The 18,836-nt window shown below is 40.6% G+C and overlaps 3 protein-coding genes across 3 annotated transcripts; 2 read left to right on the forward strand and 1 right to left on the reverse strand.

Annotated features, from left to right (window-relative positions):
• The first annotated feature begins 325 nt into the window (after positions 1-325).
• On the forward strand, positions 326-13,671 carry LOC147331840 (uncharacterized). The gene is made up of 4 exons (XM_086288131.1): positions 326-463; positions 7,222-7,327; positions 10,927-12,195; positions 12,521-13,671. The coding sequence occupies exons 2-4, from the start codon at positions 7,310-7,312 to the stop codon at positions 13,211-13,213; spliced, it is 1,980 nt and encodes a 659-aa protein (XP_086144257.1). The 5' UTR covers positions 326-463; positions 7,222-7,309; the 3' UTR covers positions 13,214-13,671.
• Positions 853-2,830, forward strand: LOC147331841 (uncharacterized). Its single transcript, XM_086288132.1, has 2 exons — positions 853-1,232; positions 1,873-2,830. Exons 1-2 carry the CDS (start codon positions 1,054-1,056, stop codon positions 2,693-2,695), a joined length of 1,002 nt encoding a protein of 333 aa, XP_086144258.1. The 5' UTR covers positions 853-1,053; the 3' UTR covers positions 2,696-2,830.
• Positions 3,603-5,185, reverse strand: LOC147331842 (uncharacterized). The gene is made up of 5 exons (XM_086288133.1): positions 4,993-5,185; positions 4,748-4,860; positions 4,383-4,540; positions 4,160-4,292; positions 3,603-4,086 (listed from the first exon to the last, which is right to left on the reverse strand). Exons 1-5 carry the CDS (start codon positions 5,129-5,131, stop codon positions 3,628-3,630), a joined length of 1,002 nt encoding a protein of 333 aa, XP_086144259.1. The 5' UTR covers positions 5,132-5,185; the 3' UTR covers positions 3,603-3,627.
• Positions 13,672-18,836: the final 5,165 nt, after the last annotated feature.

Below are 18,836 nucleotides of genomic sequence, written 5' to 3' on the forward strand. Positions count from 1 at the left end.
TTTATAAAAAATTTGTTAATACTTTTAGCTATTTTATATCCATAAATGTAAGTTTATTAATAAAACACCATATTTCTGCCTTTTTATAAGGATATGAATTGTACATACAATCAATTTCAGACTCAACCAACAAAAAGCCTCTCAGAACAATATTTATATGTAGATTTTTTTCGCCTCCTCATATCATAATTTTTTTACTCCTGGTTCTGTATGTTCATGTTCTGTTCTTTTGTAAACTTCATCTGTTTGTATGTTGTATACTCATTGTGTTTCAATAAAGTTCGATTTAAAAAAAGGTACGTTCTAAAGGAAGCTTCAGACGTCACTGATCACGTGACTCCGGCCAAACGAATCAAGCCTCGACACGGTGCTTCTGAAGCAGCGCGTTGATCTTTCTGACACACGCACCGGAGCGTCAGCTTCAAGCGGACCATCACTACGTCTCACATCTAAAGGTGTCAAGGTAACTTTGAACTGAGTTCAGTCAATCTGGAGTTTTTCCAAGTTTTCTGTTGCTCTCTGTGAGAGAAGAGCGTTAAAGGCGGGGCTCTCCAGAGTCCAGCAAAACAGGAAACCACAGCTGGGTGTGTGTAAGTGTGCAAACCAATAGAATGCATCGTGGTGGGGGGGGGGGCATCACGGGCATTGGCAAGAAAAAAATAAAATAATCGGTCGTACCCATGCTTCCCCGACGTCATGCCAGCGCATATTGGGAAATTCGTAGGCACCGATCGGTTTTCTATCAGCCATTTGCTGGGAGTAAGGGCGCCCTCCGTTTGCGAGGTGCGCCTGCTGCTGGCGGCACAGGGAGGAGAGGGCGGGGCGGCGGGGAGTCTCTGGCTGGCTGGAGCGGCATCTAATAACCAACTCGCAAAACAAAATAAAAACAACAAACAGATATTATGATACAGACTTATAATCTGCACCCATGTTTTTTCTACATTCTATAAAGTGAGCGCGAGAGCCCTCGGTGCGCCTGCGCGCTGCTGAAGTCAAAGTAAACTTTATTGTCATCTCCGCTACAGACAGTCCAGCATATCCGGTTGTTCAGTGATGACGCGACGAATCCGACGAATCCTACTTCCGGGTCTAAACGCTCCTGTGTTCAATATGACACAATGCTGTGTTCCTGGTTGTTTTAACCAATCTGGCTCAAAACAACAGTCTAATCTGTCATTTTACCGGTTTCCTTGTGAAAAGAGAGAGAAGAGGAAGTGGCTGAAGTTGATAAGGTATGTTACAACTCGTAAGTGAATGAATAAATTTGTAAGATAAGAGCTAGTGGGCTCTTACTTTAGTTAGCTAATATAGCTAGTGATGAACAATTAAAACCCGCTACTAAAAGACAAACTGGCTTTTACGAGTAATTGTACTTATATAGACAATGGATTTTATTGTGTTTTTTTTAATACAAAGACGTTGTTGCATTTTTGAAGTCATTTTTATTTCTCCAAGCAAAGATTGAGAGCTAAGGGTCACTTCGCTATATATATGAACCTTAGTTAGCTTTCGATGCTCAGAGGAATAAAAATTACGTCCAAAAAGCGATGTCTATGTAAGAAAATACATTACAATCCCCAGCCTATGTGCCAGTTAATTACCAAAATAAAGACCTAACCAACAAATAGCTAGCAAAGGTTGCCAGTACTTATCTTTCTGGTAAGCTTAAAAGCAAATTAGTACAACGATGTGTAAGAAAAGCATCTGGACTTCTTTAAGCTTTAAGTTTCTTGAAGCTTCTCTCATCTGGATGAAAGAAGCTTCTCTCTATTATTTATCTCTATTTTTTTTTTTTTTTTGTATTAATCATAACTAATGGAGGGCTAGCGTATGATCTGAAATTTCTCTCTGTCTTTTTAAACACTTCCACAGACGTGAAAACTTCACCCCAAACTGCAACTCAAGAGTCTGCAGTTGGCACTTCCCTCAAGGAAAAGCTGCGGGGCCAACAAGATTTGCATGGAACGACGGGAAGTCTTTTCAGTTCCCAGATGACCACAACCCTGTTAGAAAAAAGAAGAAAAAAGAGCAGGTCCCGGCTATTGGTGAAAATCAGAGTGAAATATCAGATGAGCCACATCATTCCAACAATGCAGCTACACAGACAGATACTGCAAGTTCCACAAGTTCTTCCCAAAGTCTTCTGGTGCTAGAGATTCAGAATGACATGCTAAGAATAGAGAATGAAAAACTTAAAAAACAAGTAGAGAAGCAGAAGCAGACTTTCTCATTCAGTCAAATATCTGACAATCCTGAAAGGGTCCAGTACTATACTGGATTGCCCGATGCTGCTTCCGTCCTGTTTTTAGAAGCGCTTCTTTCCAGATTTGATCTTAAATATCATTCTGATTGGACTGTCCAAATGATGCCCCTAATTGACCAGTTATTTCTAACCCTGATCAAGCTTAAACTTAATTTTGGTCATGAAGACCTTTCAATAAGGTTTAACTGCAGCAGAGGCACAGTAATGTTTTTACAACAATTGTTAGTGCACTGTATGACATTTTGTATGTTGGCATGCTGGAAAACAACATTCCCTCGAGAGCCAAGAATCAAACATCGCTGCCAGATTGCTTCCAACCATTTCCTAACTGCAGGATTGTGCTTGACTGCACGGAAGTTTCTGTTTGTAACACAGAGAGACTTGACACACAAAGTCATTTGTACAGCCAGTACAAAGGACGGACCACACTAAAGGCTCTAATTGGTGTGGCTCCTAATGGTGTAATAACCTTTGTAAGCAACTTGTACGGTGGAAGTGCCTCAGATAAGGCCATAACAGCTGACTGTGGAGTACTGCAACATCTACAACCAGGTGACATGGTCATTGCAGATAAGGGCTTCACAATTCGGGACATCCTACCAGAAGGGGTCTCACTGAACATTCCGTCCTTCCTCACCAACGGACAATTCACACAGGAGGAAGTGAACAACAACAGGAAGATTTCCTGTGCAAGAATACATGTAGAGCGTTCCATTCAAAGACTGAAAGTTTTCTCAATTTTGCATCACATCCCATATCAGTTAAAAAAAAATATTAATAAGATCTTGAAAGCATGTGTGTGTCTTACAAATTTACAAACACCCATTCTCCGTGAAATTGAATAAATTATACCTGTGAGAGTTCAGAGGTAAAAGTACATTGTGTCATTTTCTAACTACTTGTGGACCAGAAAACACAACTGTTGAATAAGTTTACTTTTATTATTTATAACTCCTAAGTGGATTGTTTTGTGTGTATACTCAGGATGTTACAACATAAAAACAACTTAGTTGCATAGTTTCAAATTGAGAATGGTCTCATTTGTGATTCGTATAATGTTTTACTCTGTTTTTATCAATGGCTTGTTACATTTTTCATTCCATTCCAGCTTCCTGATTACTGCCTAGTTTTCTTGCTATGCATTTTCAATTAAAATGAAGAATACCAGATACATGTGTTACTCTTTATTTTCAGGAACAGTTTGTCCAAAACATTTTATTTTTTCAAATCAAAAATTAATATAATTTAAGAATTTATCTGAATATATTTACAAAGTTACAATGACAAAAAATGTACAATTTCCAAATAGTTTTAAAATTAACTATAAACATTTGGACTGATAAATTACTCATGCTGATATGAATTCAAAGCTGCGATAAAATATGGGGTAAAAAAACTTCCCGGTAGAACGTTTCCAACGCTTCAATGTTAACAGCCCAAGTTTGTTCTCTATCCACATGCAAGATGAAAAAGTCACATGGAGTCCAAACAATAAAGTGACAGCTTTTCGCCCCTGTGAGATAGAGGTTGCCCTGGATCTGATGCCAGTAGTTGTGATTCTTTTTTAATACCAGGGAACCACTTGCCTCATCCAGCTGTAGGAAAAAGTCCTTACTTTCTGCAGCTTCCAATACAGTTTTGGCTCTGGCTGACCATGGGCATTTCACCTCAATGATGCACTCATTAGAGACAGTCCCATCTGGAGAACCACCAAGCAGGCCACTGTTAGATAAAAACAGTCCCCTCTCCTTGATAGCTGCACCAGTACAGTCAGTGTACAACTGCTTGGCCTTTGGCTCATGAAGGATCCCCCAATCACATGCCTTTGGGGATGAAAATACAACTTAGTCATAAAGGAATTCTTAGATGCACAGACCCTTTTTACTAACAACTTACTTTAGATCCTTCTGTCAGGTTGTACTGTCCAAGCAGAGTCTTAAATAAGGAAGGGGGGTATGAGCGCCGCTGGACTGCACTCAGGACCAAACCGAAGTTGCTGGCTGTGATTCTCTTCTTGCGATATGCTGACCTTTTATAAAGAAACACAAATTAAGAGACACAGTTAACTAAAATTTCCTACTTAACACTTAACAGAATTAATTTCAAAGCACTTTCTTACCACAATGCATTCTTCGTTTGCCCAACTGTTGCTTCCTCAATCTGTTTCTTCTCTTCGTCAGACACAGCCAGTGATGCCAAGAGATAACGAGCCTTGTCTTCTGCTTGGGGAAATCCCAGGTTCCTCAGCACTTCATCAAATGTCTTGGCTGGTTTAGCCTAGATTTAAAGCAAAAGGATTTTAAAGGTTTTAATGGAACCAAGAAATTTTGACCACAGAATAGACAAAGTCAGGTACAGAGTATATAAAATACATGTAAAAAATAAAGTGGGGACAGTGGAAGCAAACAGTCTGCTGTATGTAATTTACAAGAGTTTACATACATGTACAATTTATACCACATGTTAAAGTAAATATCAAAGTACCTGAGAGCATTCAGGACTCAAAATCCAACCCATCCCAGTAAAACGTTGCAATTTCGATAGGGATGCCACTGCCCATTCCTTGTCCTCCTGGGAGACAGGTCTTTCGATTCCAGCTGAAAAAAAAAAAGCTTTTAGTAATCTGAATAAATAATAATTTTAGCATATAAAACACAATGCTTTTTAAAAAGTTAAGAAAATAATTATTATAATTAATTCAAAGGGCAAATTTTAAATAAATAACTGACCTTGTGTTGTTGAGGGTGTCATCACAGACACTCTATTGGCAGTAATTTCTTCTGCTTTGCATGATTTTACCCTCTTCCACACACATTCCACGTCAGTGCGAGACACATTCTTCTCCACCCAAATCAACAATGCCGCCATATGATGGCACTTATCATTGCCAATCGGGCACTCACAGGAGCTGAACCTGACTGACTGACCCTCAACATGCACCTACATTGAAAGAAAGTTAATGCTTACCCTAATGATGTTCCTTCCTTCCTGATGTTGTAAACCTGCTCAACATTTGGCAATAAAACCCTTTCTGATTCTGATTCTAAACATTCTAACAAACACTTGCAGCGCTGCTCTGTGTACTGGTACCAGGTTAACTAGGCTAATATAACTGGTACTAGGCTAACATTACTAACTCTCCAAAACCTCCATGTTATGTAGATTTTCATCTTCGTTTTCATCTCCTTCTTGAGGAGCACTTAGACCCGGAAATACCTGCAACGTCATCCGTGACGTCTGACTGAACAACCGGATAGAGACGAGACGACGAGGCTGCAGTTACAGCGGTGCAAGTAAACAAACAATAAATATAAGAAGAGTAAGAAAATAAATCTACACTTTAGGACTCGGGGTAAAGGATCAATAACAATTTAAATTATAATTTACAGTTTGATGATTTAAAGTCTCACACAACCCGTCAAAAGGGGCGGGGCCGGCTGCTTCCAAGTAGAGCACATTTCATTTATAATGTTGTAAATCCAAGCCCATCATGGATTCACGATCTGAATCCTGGGTTGTGTGAAATCCCAGAAATCAACCTTAGACAAAGTGAATCTGTGAACTAAGGTGTAGGTCTGTTAGGTTAATTGTGCTGATCCTCGGGTTGGGGGATTTGTGTTTGTACTGGAGCGCAAAATTCAAACCAATGGAAGATGGACAACAAAAGTTCAAAGCCACCAGGTGCTCAGTTTATGTATTTATTTTTGGCCTGCATCAGTAAGAAATGCCAAATTATATACACAAAGTTACAGGAATCACCACTCCTGTTATTCATGATGATTTCAGTAACATCACATAATAACATGTAACATCCTGTAAGCACAGTCTGCCTGTGTCTTTTCTCTGCAAATGAACATTTTCAGCCAATATAGGTAATACATCAACATGGCTGCCGTGGCTAAGTTAGGAATATTTATAATGTCATTTCAAAACTTGCATATGATCTGCAATTTGTAGCAGATCTACTGACTGTCACAGCAGCTGGAGCAGTCTCAAATGCAGGTCAGTCCACTGCTGCCCCCTGTGGCCAAGTGCCATAGCTACTGCTGGATGAACTCGTGACACATCTGCACCTGTTTCTATGAACACATTGAGTCTGAGTGGCTGCACTTACACTGGTGCATTCAAACATATTGAAAGATGGCAGCAATGTGGATTGTCAAGACTCAAACCAACCGTTGAGCAAAGACAGCAGGATCACTTGTTTCTGTTTGTTATACAGCCAGATTTACTCGTGACACACATGTGCAGCTGCTTTATCACCTATTCTGAATTTGTTTCAAGCACAATACATTTGTTACACATGTTGGGATATTGTGTTTGTTTTAAATGTTATATACCTGTGTGGTATGTGACTTGTGTTGCCATGACGCCAGGTCTCTCTTGGAAATGAGATTTTTAATCTCAATGAGATTTTTTTTTACCTGGATAAATAAAGGACTAATTTGTAACTTTCAGTGTTTTCCGGTCTTCCAAAAGAAAAAAAACCTTCAACTACATGACATGCAGTTGTGTATTTGTTTTCACCTTATCATACACTTGAAGTTTTACAAATCCCCACTTCTTTAGTGAATATCATTTCAGTCTCAGACAACCTCGTTTCTCTTACAGAGGTTGAATGCACCTTCTGCGGATGGCGGTACCACACAGTGTGCGTGGACTTCCCCTGCACAGAAGGCAACTACAAATGCTGTGAATGCTAAATAAAGAGAAACAAATGATCCCTGTTGTCTTTGCTTGATGATTGGTTTGAGTCTTGACAATCCACATTGCTGGCGTTGCATCTTTCAAAGCCAGCAATGGCAGGTATCAGTGCTCAAACCTTTTGTGTTTGTTTCCAACAAGTTGCCCACCTCGGGAAACAAAAATGTGTTCTTTTACTTGTCAGATGAACATATGAGACACTTTGACTCTTCAGTGCAGTGTGGAGCCTAACAAAGATCTGTTTTGTGTCCCAGCTGATCAGCAGGAGGAGGAGAGTCTGACGGAGCAGCAGAGGAACATTTTCAGCTACTTGGACTCAGCTCAGCCACTACAGAGGAAACAATGAGCTCAACACAGAAGGTGACAGACAGAGCAGGACCATATGACCAAAGATATTTATCACCATATACATCTGAACATTTGCCATAACGATGTAGCTGACGATAGAATTGACAGCAGACAAAATACTTTACAGCTGCACAACTTTATTAAAAACCCATCAATGTATTTTCACTGAAACAAGCAGCTGTTGTTTATGTGCATTAAAGTTATATAAAAATGTAACAGTGCAAATGCAAATTCCTCGCTGACAGTTTAACCAAAAGGCGTTTCCAGTGGAAACTGGCCGACACATCCTGAGCATAACCATGTATAATATCCACTAAACTTCAGAAGAGGTTATACAGTCGTGGCCAAAAGGTTTGAGAATTGCATAAATATTGGAACCTGGAGAAGTTGCTGCTTAAGTTTTTATAATAGCATTTTGCCTGCACTCCAGAATGTTATGAGGAGTGATCAGATGAACTGCATCGTCCTTCTTTGCCATGAAAACGAACTTAATCCCCAAAAAGCCTTACCACTGCATTTCATTGCTGTCATCAAAGGACCTGCTGAGACCATTTCAGTGATCGTCTTCTTAACTCAGGTGAGAATGTTGGCGAGCACGAGGCTGGAGATCATCATGGCTGTATCCCGATTCAGGTTCTGCAGCTTTAAAGTCCTCAAGGGCCGCGTACTCAAAGGCCGCTAAGGCCGAAGTGCGAGGCTCGTAGGCTCGTGAAATGGGACGTCTAGCCTCCGTCGCGCTGCCCAGGTTGCCTAGCAACCATGATACTAACAGCTGGAAACGTTTCATACAGCTTTGTTTGACAGAAATGAAGGAGAACATATTTAGTTCATTTGTTTCTACATGAGCTCTGTGTGATTTGATGAGTATCTGAGGCTGAGACCACAGGACTGTGAAACATGATTGTTGGGCTTCATTTCTGTGCTGAACAGTCGTTTAAGATTAGCTGTAAATAACAATTAGCTGATGTTGTTCATGAGACTAAAGTCATCTCACTGTGGTAATGTAAATATAATATGGCCAATATTATAGTTATTATATTAATCACTTCACTCACAGACAAGTATCTGTGACAGTGTGTATACAGATGTGTCATATATAAGAGACAAATATTGTTCATTTAATATGTTGGTACTAAATTTGGCTCAGTGCTTACATATATGTGTAAAAGCAAATGTAGGAGCTGTGATAACTGTGTCTGATAGAATGAAGAGTCGACTGATATATGAAATATTCCTTTATTGGGTGAGAAAATCAGACCATGTCATAACTGCTGTAAGTCACACAGAATAGATATCAGAGCCTTAAACAGGCTGACGTCTGCTAAATGGGTCAAACTGGGCAGAAAGTCTACAAACACATAACATCCTTATAGAATATGATGTAACACTATAGATCAACTTAGCTCAGAATATATAAAGCATATAAACAGTTACAGCAACATGATGCAACAAACACAGCAGCTACTGATCCAAAATACTCAAAGCTTCATAGAACTGAAACCAACATTTATTTTAGCTCCATTCTGCTGCTGATACAGACTTTAGGTTTCTGAACATTAAACTTGTTGCTGCCTTTCATAGTGTGTAACTTGAAGGCCCTGAGTACTCTGAGTACTTTCTCCCACACTGGAAACACTGGGATGATCACATTATTTGAACATTACCTAATAAGACTGATTCAGCACAGACAGTTATGTTAAACTTTCCTAGCAGTCCTTCACAAACAGGGAACAGTCTGTCTATTCTCTCCATCTGTCAGCTGCTGCTGGCTCTTCCTCCTCCTCTTCCTCACACACTGCTGAGTTTGTCCTGGTGGATCATCAGGGCTGCAAAGCCTCACAGATGATGTGCAGCAGTGGGTCCCTCAGTCTGTCCTCACTCTGGACACTTGCAGTCGTCACACATGGACATCAAATGTGTGATAAGCTGCAGGATTCAAACACAAGTGTAACTTATAAACACATGTTCATACTTTTATTCCACAATCAGAGAGAAAGAAACAGAGAGAGAGTGCAGGACAGACAGACAGGTGACAGTCTCAGGTATACACACTGCTACACAACAGCACCAGAGAAGCAGGATTTAGTGTTTGTGTTATTACGAAACAAGAAGAGTTCCAGATGGTGCAGTGGACACATGTGTGACTGCTGTGATTAAAGCATCTTTCTTTCAGCTTAACGAGTGAACCGTCAGCTCGTTCAAACACACGTTAAAGTCCGTTTGGCTCGACACCACCGAACAGAGGCAGCAATATAACACAGCTAACATTAACAGTGCAGTGAATCCTGCTTGTGCCGTGATGTTCAGGACTGCAAACCGAGCAGCATCACTGACTTTCAGCTTGTTGTGTTTGTGGATATATGACTGACTTTAATTATCCACAAAATCATCACAATCTCTGTCAGATTAAGGTCGACTATTGAACGGCGTATATTTTAAAGGCTTTAAAACCAAGTTAACGCTGAAAGTACAAACATCACTAATGTCACATAACTCTGCCGACAAGGCATAGCTATGGCTATGAAATGCTCTTTGTGTATCACTTCTTCATTATGAAAGATGTCATTAATGCACTAGTAATGTCTCATCTGGAGTATTGTTCAATCATTTGGTCAGCAGCTAATAAGACAGATCTTAACAGACTTCAGTTAGTCCAGAATAAGGCGTCCAGATTAGTGTGAAGATGTTCATACTATACTAATATTGATCAAATGCATAATAACCTTTCTTGGCTTCCTGTACAGGCTAAAATATTCTATGGCTTACTTGTAGTTCTAAAGAAAGCAATTCTGTTAAACACACCACATTTATTCTGCTCAGCTGCAGTATCCAGATGAAATACATCATCATATTACACAGTTTTCAACAAGCTGCAATTTAGTAAATGCTCGAGTTAAAAGTAACGTTTTGTAAAACTGTTACATTTAGAGCAACTTTTAAGTGGAATAAGTTGCCTTAAAAAATTAGAGAATTATTCAAAACTTCAATGAGCACTTAAAAGCCGATTTACAGAGCTTTTAGTTGTTGTAAATATTGTAAGACATGATTTGTTTTTGAAATTTGTGTAATGTGCCTCAATGTTATTGATATTATTATTATTGATTGCTTATATTTGAACAATTGTGAAACCTCACTGTGGATGTAAGAGTGCAATTATGTGGATATCTTGAATCCACTTTATTGTGTAATATTTTATGTGAGTATTTGACGGAAGACGAGCAACATCTGTTGTGGAAGCTAACGGGGTTCCTTTAGAATAAACAAACAGGATTTATTATCACTGAATAATTCTGTATAAATCTATACAAATTATAGAAATATGTAATAGGAACCAACAAAATAATCTAAATTATAAAATAATGTGTGTGTGTGTGTGTGTGTGTGTGTGTGTGTGCATGATTTTAGTGTTTGAACAGTCATGAATTATCTTTAACAGCAGGTTGGATGTAATGTGTTAGAACTACCAGCAGGTGGGGATAAGAGACCTTTAAGGTGTTTGGTGCCACGCTCCACCTCCAGGTTTAAAACTAGTGTTAATGGAGTTTGAAGGCTGAGTTTGTTCCACGACTGCATTTCACTCACTGCCTCTGTTTGTATCTCTGTCACTGCAGGACCAACATGGAGCCAGAAGTCAGCGCTCTCAGGAGGCCGACAAACCTCACAGAAGAAAGGGAGAGAAAAAACACACCTGTGACGAGTGTGGGATGGAGTTTACTCTGAAGGCTTCACTAAAACAGCATCAGGTCATCCACACTGGAGAGAGACCGTTCAGCTGTGAACAGTGTGGAAAGTCTTTTTCCTGGATGCGTTGCCTAAAAACACACCAACTCATCCACAGTGGAGTTAAAGCGTACAGCTGTGATCAGTGTGGCAGAGCTTTTACTCACAGTAGCAACTTACAGAGGCATCTAGTTACCCACTCTGGAATTAAGGCATACAGCTGTGATCAGTGTGGCAGAGCTTTTACTCGCAGTAGCCACTTACAGAGGCATCTAGTTACCCACTCTGGAATTAAGGCATACAGCTGTGATCAGTGTGGCAGAGCTTTTACTCGCAGTAGCCACTTACAGAGGCATCTAGTTACCCACTCTGGAATTAAGGCATACAGCTGTGATCAGTGTGGCAGAGCTTTTACTCACAGTAGCAGCTTACAGAGTCATCTAGTTACCCACTCTGGAATTAAGGCATACAGCTGTGATCAGTGTGGCAGAGCTTTTACTCACAGTAGCAGCTTACAGAGTCATCTAGTTACCCACTCTGGAATTAAGCCATACAGCTGTGATCAGTGTGGCAGAGCTTTTACTCGCAGTAGCCACTTACAGAGTCATCTAGTTACCCACTCTGGAATTAAGGCATACAGCTGTGACGAGTGTGGGATGGAGTTTACTCTGAAGGCTTCACTAAAACATCATCAGGTCATCCACACTGGAGAGAGACCGTTCAGCTGTAACATGTGTGGAAAGTCTTTTTCCTTGAAGCGTTCCCTAAAAAGACACCAACTCATCCACAGTGGAGTTAAAGCGTACAGCTGTGATCAGTGTGGCAGAGCTTTTACTCGCAGTAGCAGCTTACAGAAGCATCTAGTTACCCACTCTGGAATTAAGGCATACAGCTGTGACATCTGTGGAAAAACTTTCAGCCAAAGAGGGCACCGAAATGAACATCTACGCATTCACACCAGACATGATGTGTACTGCTGTGAACAGTGTGGCAAATACTTTACAACAGACGCACAGTTACAACAACACATGTTTACCCACACTGAGGAGAGACCTTATCAATGTGACCTGTGTGAGAAGACTTTTAAATCTCCACGTCACCTGAGACGACACCAACAGATCCACACCAGAAAGAGACTCTACAAGTGCAGTTACTGTGAGGTATGTATTTATATTGTTATCTTGTCATTTTAGCCTGACTGTTTGGAACAACTCTGCTCATTAAACTGTGTTAGCATGTTAGCAATTCTACTGCATGGAAAAGCAGCTCTGAGTGATTATTCAGATTTTCCTTTCAGTTATGATTTTAGTATTACTGTAGTATTATGGTGGTAGTATTGTAGTTATTGCAGCCCAGTAAACTGAGTGTGTTAACTGAAACAGTCAAATGTAGTTGGACGTCTGCAGAGATGCTCTTTATTTCAGGCGACGTTCAGGATACAAATGTTGAAGGACTGACTTACACTGTCTTTGTGTCTTTGTTTAGAAGCAGAGCGACACAGATGGATCCAGTTCTCAACCCTGTCATCACCGTGGTGGTGGGAAAGACTTTCTTTGTGACCTCTGTGGAAAAATCTTCAGTCAGCAAAATACCCTAAAAGTACATCAACGTAGACACACTGGAGACAAACTGAAATACTGCAAAGAATGTGGGAGAAGCTTCCCCACATCAGGTGGATTAAAAACACATGAACTGATTCACAGTGGGGTTAAAAAGCACCTCTGTGATCAGTGTGGGTCATCCTTCACCACTGAAGGTGAACTTAAAAGACACAAACGAGTCCACACAGGAGAGAAACCACACAAGTGCAGACACTGTGAGAGAAGCTTCTCACATTCACATGGTCGTAACAGGCATGAACGTACGCACATGGAAGGAAACTACAGCTGTGACCAGTGTGACAAGAGCTTCAGGAATCTCAGTTCATACTCTGCACACAAACGATCCCACGTTACTAATAAACTGTTTCACTGTTACCAATGTGCCCAAACATTCACCTCATTGTCTGCTCTGTGCAAACATCAGCGCGATCACTCAGGGCTGAAATCACTCCCATCACTGGATCACAGTGAATCTGAAGACACAGAAAGATCCTCTGGTTTCTGTGTCGGACTCAAAAAGCTTGAGATCAGGCTCCACAGAGTTCAGATAGAATCATTTAAACTTGTGTTGAACTGAACTGGTTGCTGGGCTGAACTTCTACATAATACAGATCTACATGGGATCTTCTTTTCTGTTGTTTTACTGAGTCAGTTTTGTCCTTTTTTCTCTGTCCTGGTTTTGCTCGTCTGTAAATGATTGAAACTCAGTCAAATAGTTCATTGTTCTCCAGCAAAACGTTTTGGAAACTCATGTTTAACCTTTGAAACTCTGACATGTTTTAGCACACAAGGCTTCATCGGGGAGTTCACTCATGATTGGACCATGAGAACAAAGGATTTTAGTTCTTTCAAAGAGAGTCTTGGAGATGTTTGATGTTTCTGTTTTTCTGAAACCACCTGAAAGAAAAACTATTTTTCTTGCTTTATGTAGTGTGGAAGTTTTTAATGTTTCTTCATCTGTGATGTTCTTGAATGTGTTCACGTGAAGATGGTACAAATAAACTGTCCTTTCAGCTTTAGCTCCTAATTTATTCATTATTTATGGATGTAGCACAGCAGCCGTCTCTTGATTAACACATGGAGGGCTCGGGATCTGATGGTGTCGTCTCCCTAATTTGCCCACTCAGTAAATCTCACTCATGGCCAAGAAATTGAAATAAACCTTGTTTCCCTGCTGGATAGTGATCCACTGTAACTCTGCTCCTCCTTCCTGTTTAGGATTTCTGTGGCTGAAGTAAAATTCCCTCTTTTACCAACCCGTTCTCACTCCCGACGCGTAAAATAATGACGATTTGTCACGTCCCTTAACTTCTCATGCTGACGCCTAAGGTACCCTTCCACGTTTTTATGTGACGCTGTGGGTTGTCAATTCATTCCAATATGAACGCGCTCGCGGCGATCAGAGATGCTTCGAGCAGAGGCTCCAGCCATCCATTTACTCCAATAATAACCCCGTCACGGCGAAACATGACGCCGTGAAGCACAATCTAACTGGAGACCCGGGGACCCTCTCCGCGAACGGGTTTTTCTCCCTAATTTAATGCTTTCTTTTAATGACATCGTTAACATTTCTCAACAAAAACACGTGAAAGTATCACTGATAATTCAACAATAAAATGGCTTCATGTTGTGGCCATCACACAGTGTTTTCCAAACTGATTCACGATCTGAAAGTGCGCAGATTTAACGTACATAATCCTTTGTTAGGTTTATTATTTTCATTTCACACGTAAAACACATTTATAGATTCATTCACCACTCCTGTTAGTTTTGGATGCGCTCGGCTCCAGCCAATCAGACGCAACCTGTGTAAGCAAAGGCTGACGGGAGAACGGAGAGACCCATTTATAAGAATAAGAAAATGAGGCGGAACTGATTGATTCTAATGCAGGTATGTAAAAAATACATATATTTAAAGTAATACCTTGATGTGTGTTTCAAAGTTTGTTTTTTCATAAACGCTTCAAACAAACAGAGGTAAACGTTATGTTATTTGAATTTTTGTTTAAAGTTTATGTCAAATTAAGTTGGTTAACTTAAGATGTTTGATAATCTTTGCTTTAATCATGGACTGTATTTTAGGTGTTCCCTTTTTTCCTTGTTAATTGCGTAGAATGATGCACAGAGTGAACCTCAGCCAAGACCAGTGCGCTGGAAAACACGTGACAGACAGGGAGCTTTTATTCCTCAAAGACCATCAACCAGTCGAAGTACTAGTTGCATGCCACGTGGTCAGTGTTCACACAACCATTGATTTTATCTCACAACTTGTTTTCACCGAAGAATTTCAGTAAGTAAATATTCTTCATCCCCCCCCCCCCCAGTGTCCAGAGAGCAGCATCAATGTCCACGTGAAGAACCTGGTTATGTTGCCAGTGTCAACCCAACAAAAGGTACTTTACCTTCTTGTATATGTTGTGATTTCTGTTTACTTTTATATTTGTTGTTATAGTTGAGTTATGCAGGGCTTTTGTGCAGTCCTAAGAAACATACTGCCCAGAGTGTTTTTCACTTTGTGGAAGAGTTTCTTCCTTTCTTTATTTTTTTTCTGTTAGTGTGTGGAACTGAGGTGCTTCGTCAGGAGCTCCTTCAGTTGTTGGAGGATGGAGAAGAGGACGCAGCCATGACTTGTGAGACGTCGTCTGAGTCAGCTGCTACTCACTGGGCGATCAGAAATATGGTGTCCTCGCAAAAGTGGAAAGAGGCCAGGCCTTGTCTTATAGACAATATGTTAGCTACTCTGGATCCACAGTCACACCGTGTGTGTCAGTGTGGCAAACAAGTAGTTGTGAGGTGCCTGGACTGCCTGCCTCTTCCATTCCTTTGTGCTGACTGTGATATTGCAGTTCACACACGCTTTGTCCTGCACAGCAGAGAGGCAGTAACAGGAGGGTTTTTGCAGCCTTCATCAGAGTTTCACAAGCCAATAGGTACAGTTTTTAAGTCTTATGCATTTCTTGCTATGTATGAGTATGAGTGGGTGCTGTTATTGTATATTTATTGTGTATCAGTTAATTTCTAATTCTTTTTATATATATTGTGTGTTTTAATGTTAGTTCGGCTGTTGCCTGTGCAAAGGCCAGACTGTGTGTGACTGCCCAGCAGGTAACGTTGAGGTTTCACCCGGCGCAATTGTGGCTCTTGTAACCATAAATGGTAAGTTGCCCTTTTGTCACACACTACATACACAATAGATGTGTTTGGAGGTTTTATTGCAAATTGTGCATTGCTATCTTGGTTTTAATTACCCTCGGCCCGCAGTATATGTGGGCACCTGTCAAAGGTCATTTGGATTTACCAGACCGATTTGAAAACAACATGAAAAAAATGAATGCTTTGAGCCATGACTGAATTTCTCCTGATCCTTTCTAAAGGCCGTTATAACCTTGCACCAGCTGTGGCCTAATGTGGTCCCCCTCAGTTAAGGACATCCTGGGTAGTGGATATTGGCCTGGCACCTTAAATTTCTGCACCCTGTTTTCAATGGATGTCTTTCAGTCTTTCTATGACATTAAGAAGGCTGCACCAGGGATGTCACTTAAGGCATTTGTCAAAATGCTGGATGAACAAACAGCCCATTTTGGAAGGGTGAGTTTCTAAATTTGCCAAGTTTAAGGAAATTGTGCAAATCAATGTTTATGCTGACTGTCCTTGAATATTCTGTTGTATGTCCTCTATGTAAAAGAATGGCCGAATATCAGCTGATGCCTTCAGTAAAAGTTTCTTGGAGTGGAGTGCTGTAAAGTTTGAGGTGGACAGGATGTGCAAGGAGCCATGCTTTAGCTGCCCTGCCTGCACTCCACACATGCTTGCCGTCTCAGTTGATGGAAACCGCAAGCTTTATCGCTTTCAGTCTAATGCAAGGTACATTATGCATTGTGGACATAAGTCAAATATGGATTTGTAGAAAAATGTATTTTAATGTTTCTTTTCAAACAACTGTCACTGTGTTCGTTCAGCACTTCAGAGCAGGGGAACTTTGAAGGTGTCTTCATTGAAAAAGATGAGGAAGTTGCTGAGTTTGTGAAATACATCCAGAGACACACAAATCATGTAAGATACACATATATATATTAGTGCTGTTAATCTTGTTAAAATGACGTTAATGCCGTAACCATATACACTTACGTGTGTGTGTGTGTGTGTAGACATATATGGATGGGTCGATATTTTTTTTTATTTTTCTCTTGGTGTTGTCGTAATACTATTTACTTTACTTTATCTTAATGTGTACTTAATTTTGTCACCATGTGTATTTAAAAAAAACAACATGATTTTTATTTTGTGTTATCAGTGCTGTCCTGGGGAGATCTGAGGTCTTGTGTGACTCGAGGCTAATTCAGCTAATTGTTATGCATTTGTTTTAAAAAGTTTGTCCCTGATAGGGCTTCATCATGTCATGTCTTTTATGTTAAAATCTTTGAGTGTATAGGTCCCGGGGAAAGGGTTGTGCGGATCTTCATCTTGGACTGCAGCAAAGGAGTCGTCCAAAAAGTCCACTGGGAAGTTGGATGAGGAGGGCATGGAAATAGCTGTTTGTCGCCACGGAGTCCTCTTAGCTGCATTGAACATGTTTCGAGGGGAGATCTTTGCTTACCCCCTTTTTCTCCAGAGGAAGTTGGCAGCTAGCGTCCCAGGACATATTACGTTCCTTTGCTCCGATGTGGCCTGTAAATATTTCCCCTATTTAACCAAGGTGGCTCAGCAGTGCCCTGAGCTGAGGAACCTCTTGTCAATGCTTCCTCTTCTCTCCGTCATGCATGCAAAGCTCACACTTGGAAATGCGAGGTATACTGCAGCTTGTAGTTTTGGATTAGTTTGAGACATTTTGTTATAAGGTTGAATGAATTCAGCAGTCATGTATTGTGACCTCCTTTCTATAGATCAAATGGGGAGGTGCGTTTCAGGATGGGGCCGGTTCAACAGTTGGAGAAGAGGTGGAACAAGTAAACAGTTTCCTGTCTAGGGCGGCCATCACAACGAAGTACATGTCTAAAGCAGGTGTGTGTCCGTGTCTGAGATTCCACTCAGTCTCCTGCTCATTCATTCTTATTTGTATACTAACTGAAATGCAGGGCGAACAGACATGCTGACCCTCCTGGCTTTGGGCTGGAACAAAAGGAAAGTGGAACAACTGGGCCGCACTTTGAGCCAGCGATATCTAAAGGTCATTTTTTTCAACACCCATTTTAATGTGTGTGGTAATGGGGGGAAAACACCAGTACTCTTTTAATGTCAATATGAATGACATTTATGAATGCATTCTTAGATCATAAGGATCCTTAGAGAACAAGTGGAGAGCCTGAATGCGAGCAGAAATGAGCTGGGTGTGGATGACGACACACTGCAGCAATGGGCTGAAGGTGAGTCTCAATATAATGCACTCATGTATAACAATAGGACCCACCATGGCCTCATTAAAGAACTTAGAGTTAAGATCTTTCTGACAGTGTCAACAAACAATGAAAAATAAGCCTTGGAAAAGCAAATTTATGGCAGAGTTGTTGCGTTTCATCAAATTGGATAGAACCTGGGTTGAAATAATGTCGTACTAGTTGGTTTTATAAACCTGAACACCAACATACTTGTTATCTCATGATTATCATGAGATAGCAGCACATGAAGGCTCCAGATGTCTTATAATGAATGTCATCAAGTCAGTGATTACAGAGTCCAGTGTAGTTTGGTGACTGTTACTCATCCTGTGCTCTGATTAATATTCCTCTCACTTAGAAAGTGATCAAACTGATGGCAGCCTTGGAGCGTTGCAGGCACGAATAGAGGAGCTTGTCGTCATCATCAGAGTGCGAACACAAAGTCTTTACAGACAAAATGGTACGTCCCAGTTTCTTTGAAACGGACGGTTTGATGCTGAGTTTGTACAGCTTGTGCAGCTACTTTGTAAACAGAATCAAATCAGATCCAGGTTTGTTTAAGCTGGATGTGATTTGTTCCAGCAAACAAATTGATGAGTGTAGATTAAAATGTAACTATATACATTATGTGAAGGTGTGAATTTTTTATGCTTATTTACAGATAGCAACAAGAGGCGACACAGAATTCGCAAGGTCATCTTAGTTGAGAAGAAACGCTTGGCGGCTGCTGTTGACGACTACAACAAGCTCGCTGAACCAACAAAGCAAATCGTATCCAGTGATGCCCTCATGCAGAGCGACGTTTGGCCCTGGCAGAGCACAAGT

Source organism: Aulonocara sp. 'chitande type north' Nkhata Bay, linkage group LG4, assembly GCF_057382095.1.
Source record: "Aulonocara sp. 'chitande type north' Nkhata Bay isolate Kocher_YH1m ecotype deep benthic linkage group LG4, A_spYH_male_GT1.1, whole genome shotgun sequence".
Taxonomy (NCBI): Eukaryota; Metazoa; Chordata; class Actinopteri; order Cichliformes; family Cichlidae; genus Aulonocara; species Aulonocara sp. 'chitande type north' Nkhata Bay.